Below are 21,245 nucleotides of genomic sequence, written 5' to 3' on the forward strand. Positions count from 1 at the left end.
GTTTTCCAGTCTTTATTTTAGCAGTTGTTTAATCCTTAGATAATACTCATTTTTACTATTTTTTGAAATTCAACTTATATTGACTCATCTCTTTTCAATTGAGGGGCCTTAGGGAATCTTATTTAAACGTTTTGTGCTTTAAAGCAAGATGAACATATTGCCTTTTAAAATCATACCTTTAAAAAATTCTTTTTTTTTTTTTTTTTAATCTGTAAATTGACCTCTTTACATTGATGTTTCATTTTTCAGAGGCCACAACCAGAGGATGGAATTCCTAGGTGACTCCATAATGCAACTGGTAGCCACAGAGTACTTATTCATTCATTTCCCAGATCATCATGAAGGACACTTAACTGTGAGTTTGTGTTAAATCATTCCCTCCAATAAGATTACTGTATAATAGAGAGTGAAGATTAGAAGAACGAAATATCTCTTTATGAAATTTATGACTTAATTCTTGGCGATTTTAGCATCCATATCATAGGGTTTTATTCATTTCATTATGTATAGTATATACAAAGCAATATATGATAAGAACTCATTTTATACTTTTTCATTTAATGATTATCTATTCTGTGCAAAATTGGGCTAGGCTTCAAATAGTAGTTGACATCTAAGGAGTTTAAAAACTATTAGAAGTTTCTCCATATAGAATTTAAAGCAAAATTGTCTAAGAATTTAAGAAAGATGGTCTGATTTGGCGTTTCTGTCAATAGGACAAAATTTTTGTAAAAATCTTTATTATAACAATATAATTAGTAATTTTGTTGGAATGAAGAGAGACAAATTTTACGGGGGAAAAAAAACTATTAGAAGTTAAAAATGTAAGTAAATAACTACAACTTCTCTCTGTCTGTCTGCCTGTCCTCCTGCCTGCCTACCTACTTACCTACCTACAGTGTGTGTGTGTATGTACATACGTGTACACTGTAAAAAGTATGTCAGTAATATAACTAAATACAAGGGAGAACCATGTTAAAATATAAAGAGGGATAGATAACGGCTCATTGTGCTGAAAAGATAAGATTTCTTTTCGTGTGGAGTTCCAAGAAAGCTTCATGGATGTGATGATGTTTTGAGCCTTTAAAGATAGATAGGATTTGGCCTCTGGGAGTTAGAGGGAAGGGATTTCTATGCGAAGGTATTCTGCACATCGAAACTGCCGGAATAAGAGCACAGCATGAAAAATTAGAAGCTAGAGAGGCAGTAGGAACTCAGTAGTTTAGCTAGACTATGTGAGAGTTGAAAGGGACTTAAAGAAACAAGGTTTGATTTATGGACAAAGTAAAACAGCCCCCATTGCTCTCACTTTTTTCCCATTTTTAAAACTTTTTTGAGCTTTTTATTTGCTGTGTACTGTTTTTATTCTGTGAAACTGATCAATAATATAACTGGAATGGTGAACAAAACATATCTGGAAGCCAGTCATGATCTCTTGAGGCACAGGGAATAACCTTTAAGAACTCCCTCTAGAACTGGGCATTGAGAAAACAAATGCTTTATTGGGCAAAGAAAAGTACCGAAGTCCCACCATTCTGTGATTTTGCATTCTGCGGTTTAAGTTACCTGAGGTCAACCTCAGTCCGAAAATATTAAATGGAAAATTTCAGAATTAAAATAAGTTTTAAATGGTGCACGGTTTTGAGTAGCATGACAAAATCTTGTGCTGTTTCACTTCATCTCATCCAGATGTGAGTCATCTCTTTGTCCAGCATGTCCACAGTGCATATGCTGCTGGCCTGTTAGTCACTTAGTAGATTGACTGCCATGGTATTGCAGTGCTTGTGTTCAAGTTACCCTTATTTTACTTTATGATGTCCCTAGAGCTCAAGAGTTGTGATACTAGCAATTCAGATATGCCAGAGGAAGCCATAAAATGCTTCCTTTAAGTGAAAAGGTGAGAACAATAGATAATATGAGAGGGAAACCACATTTATATAACTTTTATTATAGTCTATAACTTTTATTTTATTATTAGATATTATTATTAACCTCTTATTGTGCCTAATTATCAATTAAATTTTACCATAGGTATGTATGTATAGGAAAAAATGTGTGTGTGTTTTTGTGTGTGTGTGTGTGTGTGTGTGTGCGTGCGCGCGCGTGTGTAGTGCGGTACTATCCATGGTTTGAGGGATCCACTGGGGATCTTGGAAAGTATCCCCGTAGACACGGGAGGACCACTGTAGTAGTACATTATAAGATATTTTGTTAGTGCACACTTTCTTCTTTATTATGCTTGAAGCAAATAATAAGTTTTTAATACTTTGCATCTGTACAAATTTTATGCATGTTTTGCTTTGAATAGAATTGGATCTTATCTCTGCAACTGTGAACCCTGGAAATAGTTTATATGAGAAACAAATATTAGAATTAGGGAGAATATGGTGACTTGGCTATGTTTAGACGTAATTTTTCAGCAGAATTTCTAAGCCCAACAAAATATGGTCCTTGCATTCACTCGCTCGATGAATCTTGTGCTCCTGTTGTGCCCTGTGTAGCATTATGGGAAATCAGCTGTACTCTTATTCTAAATTGAAGTTAAGATTAACAGAGTAATTAATATTTAAAGTTAGCTGCTTTTGGATGGACAAAAAAGTGTTTTCCTCTTTAGGTAACATGTAATTCTTAAGAACATATAAGCATATACCAGAAATAAACTGTCTGGTATTTTGCTCTACATTAGGGAATCAATAAATGATCGTTCAGTATTTATTAGGGAATAGACTTCATAGCTGTCTGAGTATGTGCTTGGTCTGAGAAGTGCCCAAATGAAACCAGACGGCTTGAGGTGTAGTAATTCATTTTATTGCCATATAGAGGCCACTGTTGGAAATGTGTGACTTAAATACACACATTTAACCCTGTGTTCCCACAAAATTAATTGTGAACTCTAGGATTTTGTGAAGATGGGATGTTATAGATAAGTTCATTGCTTCCCATCTTAGTCACTACGTACATCTCCCCACCCCAGATAATAAAACCAAAACTCGGGAAGTCCTGTCCAAGGTCTAGATAAAGGTAAAACCAGGGCTGTGATAGGGACTCCAGTTCTGTGTTCTCTTCAAAATCACTTCAGTGCCATAACTGTAGTTTTATCCAAAATGTGTTTATCAGCCTTGCTGTCTTAAAAATAGACAATTTCGAATAGCTTGTTAGAGAGATGTTAAATGATAAAATTAGGATATGATGATTTTATTAACTGTATTCACAGAAAGCTTTGGTAGAAATTAATTGGGCAAACTGATCTGCTGGCAAAACAAGGGCGATCTGTCGTCAGTTAAATACATATTTTAGAAAGTCTTAGCTCTCATCAGCATCGACATGTTGCGCCCTCCCTCCTCTGAACAGTCTCGCATTGGTTTCCTTCTCCCCTCTTTAACTGCTCTTTCTTAGCTTCCTTTGCAAGCCCATCTCTTCTATACAGCCAATTAATATTCCGGTGTCTAAAAAGCTCACTCCTCGGCCATTTTCTTTTCTTACTAGAGCCTTTCCGTGGCAGTCATTCCTATGTATGTTACCAGTTTCACACAATAGGCAAATGACTTCCAAATGGACCTTCCTGGTACCATTACTTTTCTGAGCTCCAGTCCCAGCTGCCTTCTCAGCATCTCTACATTGTCTAAGACTGAACTCAATTTTGTCCTCTCCCCTTTTTTTTTAAGTTTATTGGGGTAACATTAGTTAATACAATTATATAATTTTCGGGTAATTTGTAAATTGTAATTTGACATCTATATATTCTGTTATGTGATTACCATCCAGAGTCCAGTTTTCTTCAGCTAACATATATTTGATCCCCTTTACCCACTTCACCCTTCCCCGACCCCCCTATATTTGACCCCTTTCCCTTGTCTACGTCTTCCTTCTTCCCCCACCCCCTACCCTCTGGTAACCACTAGTCCATTGTCCATGTCCCTGGGTCTCTGTTTGTCTTGTTCATTTGTTGCTTTTAGGTTTATATCCCACAAATAAGTGATGTCATGTGATTTTCAACTTTCTCAGTCTGGCTTGTTTCGCTTAGCATGATTATCTTGAGGTCCATCCATGTTGTTGCAAAATGGCAGTATATCATCTCTTTTTATGGTTGAGTAACATTCCATTGCATATATGTACCACAGCTTCTCACTCTGGTTGCTTCCATGTCCTGGCCACTGTGAATAATGCTGCTATGAACATCGATGTGCAAATATATTTTCAGATATGGGCTTTCAAGTCTTTGGGGGTAAATACCCAGTAGAGGGATTACTGGATCATACGGTAGATCAATTCTTAGTTTTTTGAGGAACCTCCATACTGTTTTCCATTGTGGCTGTACCAATTTGCAGTCCTACCAGCAGCGTATGAGGGTCTAAGACTGAACTCATAATCTCCTACCTGGGTTCTCTTCCAGTATTCCCTGAGTAATTGAATGGCAGCATCACCCATCCAATGTGGCAAGCCAGAAACTTAGGAGTCCTCTTTGATTCCTCCCTCTATCTCCCTTCCCTACCTATATTCTAGAACCATTCATAAATCCTGACAATAGGACTCCTTCTGTAACTACCTCGTCCTGATCACCCAAATCCTTTCTACCAACTTCTGTCCCCTGGACCGCTTTAGTAGTATCTGCAGGGCTGTCAATATGTTACAGGATATGATTGACAAGAGACCCAGTTAGGAGGGGTGACATTTATGAAAATGTAAAAGTTAGGAATCTTAAGGTCGTGTTTATACAGAACAATGCAGCATGCTCAGGTTCCCCCCTGAGATGCAGGCTGCTATTTGAAAAGCTGGCCTTTGCCCTTCTCGTGGGCAGTTTTGTACTCTCCCATGATGGACATTGTCCCAGGCGGAAATCCTTCAAGAGGCCCAGGTCCCAGGCCTGTTCAGCGGGTTCACAGCGGGTTCACGAAAGACCTACCCTGGTCTTTCGTGTAAACTCTTGTTCCTTTCCAGTCTGTTTTTCATGCTACAGCCAGTGGAGTCTTTTTACAACAAATCTCCTGTGACCACAGTAGCCATTCATCTTTAATGCACTTTGGTTGTTCCTCTTCGTCTCCCCGACCTCTCAATATTGGAGTGTCCCAGTTCTCAGACCTCTCCTTTTTTCTGCTGACTTCCTCTCATGGCTTTGAATACGTCTGTATGCTATTTCCTGATTTATGTCTCAGCCTTTACTTCTGCCACTAACTCCAGGCTCATATATCTAATATAACCTATAGAGATACTTGAATATCTAGATATACAGATATACTGGAATCCCTAGTTGGATTTCTATTAGGCTTCTCAAATATAACATGTCCAAAACAAGACTGATTTTCATCCCAAAACCTTTTCTCTAAATGCTCTCCATATCAATAAGGATCATTGCATTCTTCTGGTTGCTCAGGCTAAAAATCTCGGCGTTATCCTTAACTCTTTCTCTGCTACTATACTTCTCAGCCGTTAGCATATCCTGTTGATTTTACCTTAAAAGTTTGCCCAAAATGTGACCACTTTATACCAGCTCTACTGTTATAACCCTGGTCTGGGCCCCTGTCTACTTTCCCCTAAATTACAGCTATAGCCTCCCAACTGGTTCATGCCCCCATTCCTCAGTCTGTGTTTAGTACCTAGAGAAATCATTTTTAAAGGGAAGTCAAATTACAGACCTTCTCTGTGTAAAACCTTCCAAAGATTTCCCTTTCCAAAGGTAAAAGACAATGTACTTACCTCTAAGACCCTGTGTGACCTGCCTTCCTGCTGCTGTCTCTGACTCTGTGTCTCCTAGACTCTTCTTATTGGCCTCTGTGTGATTCCTGAGGAAGCTGAGCACCCCTTTGCCTCGGGGCCTTTACCCATGCTATGGCCCAATCCCTCACCTTCTTCAGGTCTCTCTTCAAATGTCATCTTATCAGTGAGGCCTTCTTTACCCTACCCTCCTTAAATAGTGACCTCTTCCCTTTGACCTAGTTCCCCTCACCCAGCCTGGCGCCTCACCTCCATCTTATCCTTTCTTTTTCTCCTTAGCACGTGCTATATATTTTACCCGTTTACCGTCTGTCTTCTCTCATCAGGGCAAGGGCTATTGTCTGTTTTCTTCATTCTTGATTTCCTGGGTTCTCGGAGAGTCCCTGGCATATATATCCGTGCTCAGCAAATATGCTTTGAATGAATGAATGGTGGTTATAGCCCAGTCTAACGCTCTTCAGATGTTCTTTGGATAGTGACTAGAGAACAAGCCAGGCATTGGGTGGTCTGGCCTGTCCACCTGTCTGTCCTCATGGCACATATTCTTCTTTTCACTCTGCATCTCTGCACTGGGCTGCTGTTCCTCCAAGCCCCCCTCCTGTCCTGTCATCGGGCTTTGCACAGGCTGTTCTTCTGCCTGGAGTCCATTCTATTTCCACCCTTGCTCTCATTTGCCCAGTATCTCCTACCTTTTCATTAGATGTCAGTTCTGACGTAACTTCTGGATGCAAGGGAAACTTGCTCTGGTGGCCCCCCAGTCAAGATTTCATGTTCTTTTCCTTCCTAGCACGTATTTCAGTTTGCCTATCCCACAAACCTGGAAGTTGTTTCTTTGGGAACATGTTTTTATTACTATATGCACGATAGTGCCTGGCATATGGTAGGGTCTCAGTACATATTTGATAAGGAAAGGAATGAGAGTTTTTTAGGCAGCTAAGTCGTACAGAAAGGAAAGTGGAAGTTCCACTGGAGGGAAGCGGCACTTTGTTTTATGTATAAGGAAAGAAACTGAAAACTTATTTATGAATGTCTAAAGATTAAAATTACTTTAAAATTTGTGGAGGATTACTTATTCCAGTTGCATTCGTTGGGGAGTGGTGGCCAATTATTCATTATTGTAATTAAAGATGATACAACTACAGTACTTCACATTGGGAGGCATTAGTTAGCTTTGAGCCATTCCCATACACGCTGATTTTATGGAGAATAAGGACAGTTGAGCAAATGAATTTGTGGTTTTCCAGTTTTGAATGATGATGGGGAAAAGCATAATGTGTTCTGTAAGTTGGGTATTCAAAAAGGCCTAGTTTGGAAAGAATGTCAGGCTTATATAATTGTCCTAGGAGGACGAAGTTTGAATTGGGATGTAGAAGGAAGAGGTTCTGTTGCACAGTTTTGGGGGAAAACCTACCCAGTAGAGTCAAGGCAAATAGTGAGAGGTCAAGGAGCGTATACTCAGACCGGAAGACCTGCCCTGCCATACTTTCGAGTTTTCTCTATTTCATTCTTTTCTCTCAGCCTTTACTATAAGCTACTGAGCCAAAAATAGTAGGTAATCCCATAACTACTATGTGCAAGGCACTATTCAATGGTGCAAAATGAACTTGCAGAAGTTTTCATTTTTAGAGGAATGTTTTGGTTTAATAAGAAAGCAAGGATTACAGATATAAAGTTTGAGAACCAATGATCTAATCCCTTTCCGGTGCCTCCAGACAGCACTAAGCATAAATCATTCAGATAAATGACATCTTATTTATAAGATCTCCTTGACAGGACAGATTTCACAGTCTCCTGGTTGAAAATTTCTCCGTCACTGGTATCATTTGGCTCTTCGTATCTGACCTGCATTCTGCCTGCTAGCATTTGTGTACCTTTTCTTTAGTTACCATGGGAAATGGAGACCATCTGGCTACCATTCTTGGTATAATAGACCTGTGTGGCATATCACTGTCACTTTTAATAATACATTCTGCTTTCATCCCATGTTCTTATATTAAAGTCCTCTAGATAATAATCACAGTCTACTTATTTCACACTAGGTGGCCCTCTTTGGTAGCTCGTGTCCCACAGCTGTGCTTTTCTCTTTAGAATTGAGAGTAAAGAAAGTAGTTGAAGGAAGATTGCTAATCTTTTAAAAAGAACTTTAAAGTTTCTTTAAAAAAAAAAACTATAAACCTTTTTCTTATTAAAATTTCAGTTTTAACTAATTTTGAAAGACTACTGTGCAGAGATAATAGAAGACATCCTGGATTCTCAAAGTCGGAATCTGCGATTTGTGGCATTTATCCGGGGCCCTGCCATTGCGTCAGGGCCTCAGCAGCCCTCTCTCTTCTCAGCTTTCCAGAGAGCTCCAGCTCCAGTGTTCTCCACTTTTTCTTGCGATTTCAAATGAATTTTTTTTTTTGGGTGGGGGAGGATTAAAAAGAAAGTTAAGAACCTTTCCATTGGTAAAATGGAAAGCTTTGAGGACAGTGAGTGGACAGCTGTACGGACATTCTGCATTGAGGGTAAATCCAGAGGAATTCCTAGAACTTTCTCTAAGCTTTTCTGTATAACCAAAGAGCAAGCGTATCCTGCCTAGAGATGAAGCCATTGTGGATACCAACAGCAGCAAATGTTTCTTATGTGTGTATTATGTCCCACTCATTGTACTTAGATTGTATATTCATTCACTCTAATTCTCATTACTACCCTCTGAGGTAGGAACTATGTTTTCCATTTTATAGATGAGGAAACAGCCTTAGAGAGATTTAGTAACTTACACAGGGTCGCTTAGCCAGAAAGTGGTAAGGCCACAGTTTAAACCCAGGCAGTGTGACACAAAAATCTGCTTTTTACCATGTATCCAACATAAGGCATTGTCTGCCAAACAGTCTAATAACTGTTTCATGCCCAACGGGTACTTCATGTTTGTTTTCTAGACTACTAAAAAATAAAAAGTAGGTTATTTCTTCTTCGTAAAATAGAATTTATAGCATCAACATCTGTAAGCTGTTCAGCCTCATGTCATGTTCCATTGAAATTCATCCACCAAAATGATCTTTCTAAAATCAAAAACTAACTTTGCCACTACATCACCTGAAAGACTGTCTCTGCCCATAGGCCAGCCAGCCCCATCTGCATCAGCTCTTCCCCACTGAGCGTGACTTCTCCAGTTCCACTCAGTAATAATCACCTTGTTGTGTCATGGCCCCTTGCTTCTGCCAGAGCTGTTCCCTCTTCCTGGAAAACCCTTTCTCACTGTGTTAGTCTCTTCAGGCTGCTATAACAAAATACCACAGACTGGGTGGCTTATGAGCAGCAGAAATTTATTGCTCACAGTTCTGGAAGCTGGAAGTCCAAGATCGCAGTGCAGCATGGTTAGGTGAGGCACTCTTTTGAGTGCAGACTTGTCATTGTACCCTCACACGGTGGAAGGGGCTTGAGATCTCTCTGGGTTTTTTTTTGTAAGGGCATCAATCCCATTCATGAGGACTCCACCCTCATGACCTAATCACCTCCCAAAGGCCCTACCTCCTAATACCATCATCTTTAGGGGTTAGGATTTCAACATTTGAATTTTGAGGGGACACAAACATCCAGACCATAGCACTCACCCTTCTCCCACTGGCAGACTCATTCTTTTTCAGTTCTGACTCTGTTTACCAGAGTCTACCAACATGATTTTTTAAAAAATGCACATGTCTGGGTTGCATGTCCAGAAATTCACATTCCTTGGTTCTTGGAAGAGGTTTGAGTACCACATCTCTAAAGTGCCTTATAGCACTTTATAACAGCTAGGTCAGTGAGCTTCTGGAGCATTTTTACTCAGGAGTCAGGTCTTCCAGGCGGCCTTTTTAGAAGGCTGGGATAGAGAGGAGCACCTGCACGCACCGTGCCTCCGTGCCATCAGCGGCGGCTACCACAGGGTGTTACAGTGGCCAGTTTGTGTGTTGCTTCCTCTAGATCTTAGCAGCCCCAGGAGGGCAGCAGTGGGGTGTTGATCATTTTGGGATCTTCAGCTATCAGCACAGGGCCTGGCTGAGAATTGGCCTCCAAAGCTGTCACACTGACCTGCCTGCCAAACTTAAGGTGGTTTTCCGCCTTGTGACCCCCTGTTGATCCCGCTTATTGTAGCAGAGATCAGCAGAGGCCCAGGAGGGAGGTTTCCATTGAAAGAAACTGCCATTCGGACTTTCTTGTTTAGGTAAAGAGCAAGGTCTTACCTCTTTTCATCTCATCTGCTGAATTTAAACTGACTCTAATGATTTATAACTTCCTTCTTTCCCACTGACATTTGGTTCAGGCTGAGTTTTGGGAAGAACATAAAGATCTCACTTTCTGCTGGCCACCCTTCTTCTTTAAGACCCGTCAGGGCACATTTAAAGAATTCTGGAAGCATTTCTGTTCCCATATTCACTGCTTTTCTCCTTCCCTGTCAGACAGCATTACTGTACAACACTGAGTGGAGGACCTTGACCCTGAAAGGTGGCACCTGGGGCCTGGTGACCAGTGACGTATTGTGGCTTGTGTGCACTCACGTGCACATCAGGCTTGTTGATTCCGAGGCATGAAAATCTTCGTATCTTCGTATGTGCAGCCTAAAAATATTAGCGTTTTCTCCTCTTACCCAAAGCATATGTTGAGAGAACCCTCTTATCCCTATGGCCTCTACTTTGAGAACCATTCTCCTCCCATTGGAAATCCGAACCAAAAAAGATAGCTCCCGTCCAGCTTAATTATTTTGTAATTACAAGATATTAGGCTGTTGGGCTCCCTATTGGTTGGGTATTATTCGCTAGGTCTTTTTAATTTTGAGCTTCTCTGTGGATATTAATTTTAATGAAACACTATATTGAAGAGAAATTAGAGTTAAGGGGAAATGGGAGAAGGAAGCAAAGACAAGCAAAGAATAATAGTCGGTAACTCAACAGCAAGCGTGGCTTATGAAGATCAAGTTGTAATTCTCCTTCATGAATCATTGTCAGATAAATTAAGAACATATTGTTTCTTATTTATCTATTGTCAAGGATGCAATCTCAGGCATTGAGAATAAATCTTGATTTTCATAAGCTCAGTTGACACTATGGAGCCACAGAGCATAAAACTTGCATCTAATAAGCAGAGTGTGATGTGGAACGGAAGCAGCGTGATTCCTGCTCCCTCGCCCTGGTGTCAGGGGTGGATATTCCTTAGCAGCGAGGAATCGTTGTCATAGACGGAGATTTTGTTACATCTGTTATAAGAAAGTTCTAGTTGTGGGTACATTATTTTCCCAAATCTTAGAGATTGGGGGCAATTATTTTCAGCCTTTGTTTGGTGAGCATTTTTTCTTTGTATCTTCCCTCTTCCCTGGCCTCCCTCCCGGCCTCCTCTCTTGAGTGGTGAGTGAGTGTTAAATTCTGTGAGCTGGTTGCATAATTTTTATGTGCTGTGTCATGTTACTGCTCGGATAGTATTCGGATGACTCTTAGCTTACTGAAATTCCTAGTAGAAATTTTTTGTTTGGAATTCCTAAAATTGAAATATGAAAATTATATTTTCATTTGATTAAAGATAAAGGGTCTCAGTTTGAAAAACTATGACTCAGGATATATTGGAGAACTAGTCAAAATAATAAAAGTAAAAATGTAGTAAATAATTTGTTTTAAATAAATATTTACTAAAACATCACTTTCCCAAATCCTATAATATCAAAATTAACAGCAATGCCAGTGTAACCTAAAGCTTATCTAGACTTTTAAAAAGTGCTCCTTTAAAACTAAAGTACAATGACAGAAAACAGGCTGAGTTCGCCTGATGGAAAGTGAATTGTTTTTATTGATTGCAAAGGGGCACAGGGAACTTGTTTGGTGTGATGGAAATGTAGAAGGTTGTCAAAACTCATCTAACTGTACTTAAAATGGGTGCATTTTATTGTATGTAAATTATACTTCAATACAGTTGATTTAAAAAAAAATTTAATGCTTCTTCATTTAATAGCATTAGACTTAATGGAGGCTCTGACCGTTAATCATAGCATCCTCTGCAACACTGCTCACTGCTACTAAACAACCAAATGAACGTATTTAAATGTCAGTTAGGTAATAAAATCCAGGAGCGGAGTAAATTATTAAGGAGAAGCTAGAAACGTATAGAGTTTGTCACTGCTGCTTGGGTGTAGTGATTGAGGACTTAAGCCATCATTTACCTTGGTGTCCTTATCAGTGAGATGATCTCAGGCCAGTTGGCCCCAACACAGGAGAAAGAGAGACCAGAAGTGAAACGGTTTCTAAAAGTGCCTCAATTCCTTTTGGCCAGTTGTTGCGAAGTTCTTTGGTGAATAACAGAACTCAGGCCAAGGTGGCGGAGGAGCTGGGCATGCAGGAGTACGCCATCACCAACGACAAGACCAAGAGGCCCGTGGCCCTGAGGACCAAGACCTTGGCTGACCTCTTGGAATGTGAGTCCTACGACATGAAGCTTCCTCCTAACCTGCAGATTCAAAGTTTAAGTCAAAAGGACTAACGTTTATCCTTCTCAATATTAATGTGTTCTGACTAAAGAAGCCTCTTTTCTCTGTTAATTTTTATTTATGCTTTCCTCTAAAGCTTGTTTGAGGGAGAATAATGTGGAATTAAGACACGTGGATAATGAATTTTATGTTCAGTCTGTGTTCCGTGGTGCCACCCCTAACCCCTTCTCCGCACCCCTCCATCCTAATGCTCAGCCATCACATTCCCTTGTGTGAAACAGTAGCAGAATAAGTGGGCCATCTATTGGGCCTTGAAACCTTTTAATGTTAGGGTATTTTTGACAATTGGAATTATATACAAATATTAAAGTCTACCATGCAAAACCAGCTCATTTACAAAGTGCAAAGGCAATCTGATTATGGGACCTAAGAGAACTTTTTCTTTTCAATTAAGAAAAGTAACTTAAAGAGTAAAATTATTGAAAAATGAAGTTGAGTGATTGGTCTCACTGGCATTTTTTTTAGCTCAGTGGGAGCTATTTTTATTCCTTCTTTTAAAAACTTGCTGTTTGTTTACTTGGTTAAGGTACCTTTTAATGAAGTTGTCTTTGGAATTACTACTTATTAATGCAAAGTTGGATATATTGTCACATTGTCATTCAGCCCAGTATTACGTTTTTCTCTGGGCATATTGAATCTATAAATTGTCTCATTTCTGTTCATGAAATATAACACAGACCCTTGTAGATGGGCGATCTCAAGATTGATGTTGAGAATGGCAGGCCTTAGGATGTACTCATTCTGGTATCATACCTGATTTTCAAGTTTTATTTTGACTTATTTGATGTTAACATTGTTGTTGCATTCCCAGTCATTCTTCCTCTGCTATACAATAGCAATCTGTGTATCATTTTAACTATTCATTTAGCCCACAGCCAAATGTATGTAATTTGGTCTTTGTACTCTGTGGTTTTGCATCTTAATCACACATCTATATTGCTGCTTCTAATATTAGTGGTAAAGAGTAGCTCTTGTTTAAAGATGAAATGGTAATGTTAAAAAGTAAAGAATAAAGAGGGCCTGGAGGATAAAACCTTATTCAAACTTTCCTTAAAAGTCTAGGTCTCTTACTCTTTCTGGTAAATGGTGATGCATTGTGGTTTATTTTTAAATGTTCTCTTTTTCAGCATTTATTGCAGCACTGTACATTGATAAGGATTTGGAATATGTTCATACGTTCATGAATGTTTGTTTCTTTCCACGGTTAAAAGTAAGCTTATATAAATTTTAAGTTGGTTATATGCTTTATGCTTGGTGATCCCAGAACCCATTACTAAATGCTTTTTGGGTACTTGCTACAGGAGTTCATTTTGAATCAGGATTGGAATGACCCCAAATCTCAGCTTCAGCAGTGTTGCTTGACGCTCAGGACAGAAGGAAAAGAACCAGACATTCCTCTGTACAAGTGAGTATGCTCGCTGCCCACATGCCATCGGATCCGATGAGCTTAGAGTCGATGCCCTGGGAACCTGGAGGGAAAACTAATCACTGTGGGGTCATCGTGACCAAGGCCCTGTGTTCTGTGGTGCCACCCCTAACCCCTTCTCCGCACCCCTCCTGAGACCTCTTAACTCTGACTCTGCCCAGCACTGAAACTGCATACGTCTCCCAGGCTTAGCTGTAAGTAAGTGGGTCACTTTTGATTATCTAGGCTTTCTCCCACCTCTAAAATGCCCTGTGAACTACTCCCTGTGAGGAAGACGTATTAAGATTAGGAGACCAAGATAAGAACAATTCAAATGAATAGTTTTTATATACATTTTTATATTTGTGTTCTCATTTTTCATAACCTCTGCTGTGCATCTAGATTAGAAGATTGCGTGTGCTTGATTTGTAATTGTGCTTGGGTGTCTCTCTCTACCCCCTTTTGAATCCTTGTCAGCCTCTGTCTCTACTCCCTGAGAGATATGCTCTCTCTCTCTCAGGCTCTTGTTGTAAGAAGCCAGGCAGGTCTTCACTGCTGCTGTATTATTCAAACATTTGGAACTTTTCTTCTCAGAATGTGTATTAAAAGCCACCGAGTACTTTCGAATATTCTTTGAGTGGTAGCCAAAAATCATTCACAAGGAATGCAGGTCACCACACACATACCACCAGCTTTGATGAAGACAGGAGGTTTGACTCTGAAGTAGAGTAATTATCTTGAGACTCTCATATGTTGTTGATTCAGAAGGTGGTTTCAAAGAGGAATTACAGAAAGGAAGAATTATCAAAATAGGTGGGTTGCCTCCCAAGGTATTATCTGGATAGTGTTTTTAAGGATGCTTAAAAATCTAGTTTTAATACTGGTTTACTCCTTGTCTGTGTCTCAAGGCTGCAAGCACACACATTTGTGTGTGTGTTTCACAGAGAATAAAAGCCCTCCTCACGTGGATTTTTTCAGACTTCAGCGTACTCAAGGAAAACACCAGAGTGGCAGCCAAGAATTTTAAATCCTTTTTTATGTTTTTATTTAGTCACAATACAATATAGATTTTTTCACTGAGAGAAAAACTGAGGCCAAGAGAAGGTTATGTTATCCCACAGCAAGCTGCTGTAAACTGTCCCAAGAAGCTGTCACTGCTGAACAATGTTCCCTTTATTAGGGAAGAAAACCCAAATATTTAGAAATAGTACTTTAATATGTGGCTAATAAGCATAACAAATATCCCAACTGTATTACATGAAAGGCTCAAAATGTTTCCTCATCAAAGTGATAATTAAGGTTCAGTAAATAAAATGAGGACAGCCAACTTCTCATAACGCAGACATGATTACTATGGTAAGTGCTACCTTCAAGAAGCTATCCATGCCTTTTATCCTACGAAGAATATAAACACAAAGGAAATGACTCCGTTCCCTCCTCATAAATCTCCCAAATAAAAGTACACGATGAGCTTGTTCTTTTTCATCAAGATGCAGGAGTTATTTTGCATAGTTTTCTCAAGATTACCATGTTCATTCTTTTATCTTTGTTGGCTACTTTTAATTTCCCTTTTCCACAAAGTTATCGGTATTACTGCATTTGAAATCTTCACTACATCATTAAAATCTAGGGTACCTGGAGTTTTGTTTTTCGGCAGTTTTGTGTGTACTCTAGCATACTTTGAAATGATCTCAGGTGTTTCAGAAATTAAATACATTTCGTGATCTCTCAGATAAGATAACACATTAGAAAGACTCCATAAAGGATGTGAAACCATTCGGATGCGGCTTGCGATGTATTACTCAAATATATATTATTTTTAGCTGTGATTAGCACTGAAAAACAATGAATAGACTGAAATAGTTAACTTTTCACTGATAAAAGTTTGTTCAATATGCACACTTTGAAATTGTTTAAAAGTATTTGAACACTTTACTGTTAGACTGCAGATACTATTTATAATACTTTGGGGGAAAATATATAAATCCAGTGTTAGAATTTAAAATTTTTCTATTTCAAAAGTTCTCTATATTTGTGAGGTTAGCAAATCAAACCCTCCTTTAATTTTCTTGCTATTTTTAACTTCCTCCGTCTAAGCAATAAGTAGATGGTTTTTCTTGGAGTTATGTATTAGCAATTATAACTAAGTAACACTTTAGCATAATTAATCTTCTTCCCTTTCCCTCTCAGGACTCTGCAGACGGTGGGGCCATCCCATGCTAGAACTTACACGGTGGCCGTTTACTTCAAGGGAGAAAGAATAGGCTGTGGGAAAGGACCAAGGTATGAGAAGATATTTTTAATTTCTTCAGATGAACATCTTGTGTGTCTGAGAAGTCTCTACTTGGTTTTTCCAAACTCCGCAGGCTGTCTTTTTAAATTTAGAGTGTAGAATATTCGAGGGTAATAGCAAAATGAATCCCAAGGATTGATGTCCACACCAAGCCCAGCCCCAAACTTGAGAATCAGCCTTGGATAGTGAGAATGCCATTGCATAAGGGGCTTTGGCTACCTTGGGGAAGCCATGTTACCTGGTGCACGGGCAAGATCTGTCCAGTTTTAGTTACTCAGCAGAGTACCTGACGTTGCTGAAGGCATTTTATGAAACACATTGTGCATGACACAGCCATTAGATATTTGATCTTTTATTGCTACTTACTTGAGCTTTGTGGAAATGCTAACATCTTCAGGAAAAAGGAATTATGTATATTATTACATTTCTTTGAATCCTCTAATCTGTGTCTTGCACTGAGAAATGATTGGAAGTCTGTCTATATATATATTTTTTACTCTTTGCCTCTTTAAACTTTACATGAGGATGTTCAAATTTAAGTAAGAAATACTTCAAATGTAATATAAATGAAAGTTATTTTATTGTGGCATTATAAGTGTGAACGAATAACTTAAACAGGCTTTGTGTAAATAAATGACATTTCTGCATGCCCTTGTATATATTCCTATCTGTGCAATTCAGTATGTGACAGTAGAAGTAATCAGATAAAATTTTATGTACCAAACATGAAAATCAGCCTGAATAATTTGTAGCAATACCATTTGTTTTTGAAAAAATTCTTTAAAGTGTACCTTACCTTTGTTTTATTTAATAGTATTCAGCAAGCGGAAATGGGAGCAGCAATGGATGCACTTGAAAAATGTAAGCCTATCTCTTTTTCTATAATTATATGTTCATAATGTAATGAGTGTTTTATGGAGAGAAAATGGAAAATAGAAAAATAGTAAGTACCGATAAAATGTGATCTTCTTTTCTTCGTAATTCTTCACACAGAGTGTAGTAGAATGTGAGATATGTATAAAATGGGCTTCTAATTTTTTTAAAGAGTATTCCTGAATGCTTTTTGATGTTCATTTTTTTTTTTTTTGCATGGAGTCGCACTCTTAGCCAGGTGACCCATGTGAACAACCTCGTGTTTTTGTTTCCATACATCTCTAAAAATACATTCCATCAGTTTCTAAAAATCTTACACATGCGAAGGTTTTTTTCTTTTTAGCTTTTGGCCATTGTTTCATTAAAATGGGATGATGATATTTACATACTTCTGTGAATCTTTCTTTCCTTGCTCATCTTTTCTTACTTATTACAGGCAGCCTTGCAGGTCACACATTGGCTTCAATTCATTCTTTCTTAAAGGCCGTGTAATACTTCATGCTGTGCATGTGCTGCATTTTATTTGGCTTTTTTTTTTTTTCTAATTATTATTGTAGGTGGACACTTTGCTTCTAGTTTTTTTATCACTGTTAACAATGAATGTCTATATGTTGGTGCTTTTAGTTCTGTGGGATAGAATCCCAAGAGTGGATGACTGGGCTGAAGAAACTTCAGTTACATAATTGACCATGTAGGGAACTGTGTAGTCTTTTGTAAATTGAAGTCTTAAGTGCAAGGAATTTTTCTTCTGAAGTATATTGTGCTGCACAACAGAACCTGTGGGCAAAACATGACAAAGCAATTTGATTATGCTTCAAGTACCAGCAAAGTCCTGGAAGCCAAAATTGAAGAAGCCCAGGATTCTCAGCGGTGGGAGAGATTCCAGGAAAGGCACAAGGGCCAAGAGCCAGGTGGAAATCAGCAGACCGTAGCTTCCTGGGCGGGGGCAGGGGGAAGAGGAGTCATTGGGGGCAGAAGCTAGTGTAATCAGTGTCCAGTGTCCATGGAATCGTCACTGAGATTTTTCACTTGACAGTTGGGGAACTTTTTCATCTGTTATATATATAAATGCACAATCACATATTGAAATAAAAGTGAGATTCCATTTTCCACTATAAGATTATTAAAGATTATCTTTAGAGATTTTTGTTTGCTTTCAATGATAAAACAGTACTGGAGAGGGCCTATTCTGAGCTGACTCCTGTGTACGTACTAGTAAGAGTGAATTGTTTAAATGGCTAGAAAGCACTTTGGCCACACGTGTCAGATCCTTAAAGGAGTTCACACCCCTGATCCAGAGATTTCATGTCTAGGAGTCAACCCTAAGGAAATAGTTCACATACTAAAGTTCACATACGGCGATATTTGAGACAACTTGATTTATAATAGCCAAAAAAGAAATATATAAACCAAACTGCATGTTTAATAGTAGGGAAATGTTTAAAAAATTATGGCATATTCTAGGGGTTGGCAAACATTTTCTGTAAATGTCCAGATAGTAAATAGGCTTCATAGGCCATATAGTGTCTGTCATAGTTACTCAGCTCTGCCATTGTAGCTCACAGGCCGGATGGTATGCAAATGAGTGGGTGTCTGTGTTCTGATAATACCATATTTACCAAAACAGATAGAGGGCTGTATTTGGCCTACAGGCAATAGTTTACCAACCCTTGCTTTATCCAAATGTTGTAATATTTTGCAGCCGTTAAAATAATATTTTTGAAGGTGAATGATATAGGAATATGCTTATACTAAAACAAGTGGAAAAGAAGTGAACCCATAAAATGTACCTATACTGTACTCTCACAGTATAAGGGAGGGAGGGCAGAATGATCTTAAGTGTTTGTGTGTCTATGTAATGTATATACACATTTACATTGTATATATATATATGTGTGAAGTATAACTACTTCATAGGAAAAGGGCTATAAAGATATATTCTAAAGGTTTATCAATGATTAGATCTGAGTGGTGGGATTTTTTTTAAAAAATGCAGATTACGTTTTACAGTAGAATTTACTGAGGAAGATAGGGTTCATCTGTAGAAACTTGCTTTATAGCTACCTTTTTAGGATTGTCTGATTTACTTTTTAAAAAAGTACTTATGATACTTGAAACCTGTGTTTTATACAATACAAAAGGAATCAGTTTACTATCATTTGGGGAATAAGACTTTATTACCGTTTTATTTCTAAAACACAGATGCCATTATGATAATCCTCTTTTGTTTAAAATCGGTCACTGACTTTCAAATATACAAGGTCTTTATTGATTCACACCAGCCTTTCAGATGCTTTTCTGAGCACCCTTTCCCATCCCTTCTCATCTGGGGCGAGGATGGGGTGCCGTATATGAGAGAGAGGGGGATGGTGGGCATGTGCTGCATGTTTCTATCCACTTTTACTATGCTTCAGCCTTAACACACAAAATCACTTTTCCCCAGGCATGCTATGTTCTCCCACATCTCAAATTCCTCATATTTTTAAATACCAAGTACTACCTCTTGGACGTAACAGTCCCTTTTCAGGTTTGGCAGACCAGTGCCATTTTTCCTGTGTGACTGGATAAGTTGTGTTGCTCTCATTTATGCTTACATTGTGACATTTGCTGTTGAGTAGTGTTTCCTAACTAAATATGTAAAATTACTATTTCTCTTTCCATACTTGATTTCTTATTCCATTGCTACACTCATTGTAGACCACAAATGAATTGTAAATTTTAAAATCTCTATCAAGATTTCCACTGTGCCAGTACTTTTGCTCAGGGTCAAATATCAAACTAAATGTAGCTTAAACTATGCCACTGAGCGACGTTTCTCCTTTAACCAAATAAAAGTGCTTTACTTGAGTTGTTGTTGCTGATGTAGTTTTGGCCTTTTCGTGGTAAACTTTAAAAATAGAATGACCAGCAACAGTGACTTAGAATGTGACCTCTTTTTGTCTGATCCGTTTTTGCACTTTTCAGAAGCTTTAATTCTTGGTGAATAACAGTATGATGATATCATTATTTGTTTGACATTTTTGGTTTGAGCTTTGCGAAAACATACAACTCCATTTTGCTGTATCCTTTGCTCTCTCCCTGAAAATCACTTCTTGCTAGGAGAACTATGTTTAAACACTTACCTGGAATCATTCTGAAGCTACATGTCTATGTTTTAATATTCCAGTATGTCTTAGTGCTTTTTATACCCAAGGTGACAGCATATATTGAAATCTAGAATCGGATGCTGATCCAGACTTCCAATGTGTTTCTGAAGGATAAAAGAATAAGGGAAGCAAATGAACAATTTTTTTCTCTTGCCTTATAAAATACAACTATATATATTTCATATGAATATATGTTTGCATGTGTATATGTTTAATTTGCATCATTCATTGCACTAGTGGCTATCCTTTATTAAGTATAAAATATATCTCCTCGTGTCAGATAACTTTCCCCAGATGGCCCATCAGAAGCGGTTCATTGAACGGAAATACAGACAAGAGTTAAAAGAAATGAGGTGGGAAAGAGAGCATCAAGAGAAAGAGCCAGATGAGACTGAAGACATAAAGAAATAAAGGAGGACACGGAAGTGGTGGCATATTTACTTGCTTAATAACTGTGACTGTTGCCCATTGAGACCTAGCCTAGTTTTCCTACAGACAATGAATGAAGTGTGCCCGTTGAAATAAAACACAAAGTCAAATCGCTCTCGTTGTTTTACTGATCTAATATTCTGTTTTTAGCTCAATGGTCTTTACTACCAAATATTTTATTTCTATTTAATGGAAAACTTCACTTTAGTGGATGTATATATTCCTTTATTTTTTTTTTCTTTAAACAATAAAATTTAAAAAGTTCATTCTTTGTGAAATAGATCCTGTTGTTCTATCTCCTTCTGAGATTGTGACTCCAGACTTTGAACCGACAAGTGAAAAATTCACTTATTAGATATTCGGCCTATTCTCTACTAACATCTATACTTTTTGAAATATCTGGATTACTAGCTAGATTTTTCAGCTTTCATCCGGATGTTTATCAAGTTCTCAGTTGCAAATATTGAACTTACCCCTCTCTAAGCAGTGAATCCTTTGTAGACGGAATCTCTTTAACATTTAACTGGCTAATGACAGGGGGAAAGAGTGATATTTGAGTCACATATATTCTTTGAATCATTAGAATAGGGGAGAAATCACGATTCTAAGACAGATGACTCTTTAAAATCAGTCTCTCATCCTGGGATTAGTAGACATTGATTTGTAGCCTACTTCAGGGAAGTTTCAGAACCTCCTGAAATTGTATTCAGTTTTATGCTTATGTTTGGATTTTGGGAGAGGGTGGGAAGCTGGAAGAGAAGCTTCATAGCTTTCATCAGTTCATAGTGGTCTTTACAACAAAGGGCTAACATTACATTAAAAGATATGACATTTTTTAAAAAGCATTATTTCAAACAACATCACTGGTCTTATTAATAAAGGCAGAACTTATTT

The 21,245-nt window shown here is 38.3% G+C and overlaps 1 protein-coding gene across 1 annotated transcript in view; it reads left to right on the top strand.

The window, feature by feature from the left end:
• The window catches only part of DROSHA (drosha ribonuclease III), a 107,393-nt gene extending 86,778 nt beyond the window's left edge, over positions 1-20,615 (top strand). Inside the window, 7 exon segments of the mRNA XM_039842733.1 lie at positions 250-355; positions 11,992-12,133; positions 13,333-13,415; positions 13,507-13,610; positions 15,801-15,893; positions 16,718-16,764; positions 20,203-20,615. Of these exon segments, the coding sequence (XP_039698667.1) occupies positions 250-355; positions 11,992-12,133; positions 13,333-13,415; positions 13,507-13,610; positions 15,801-15,893; positions 16,718-16,764; positions 20,203-20,333 (706 nt within the window). The 3' untranslated portion in view covers positions 20,334-20,615.
• The last annotated feature ends 630 nt before the right edge of the window (positions 20,616-21,245 follow it).

Source organism: Pteropus medius, unplaced genomic scaffold, assembly GCF_902729225.1.
Source record: "Pteropus medius unplaced genomic scaffold, Ma_sr-lr_union100, whole genome shotgun sequence".
Taxonomy (NCBI): domain Eukaryota; kingdom Metazoa; phylum Chordata; class Mammalia; order Chiroptera; family Pteropodidae; genus Pteropus; species Pteropus medius.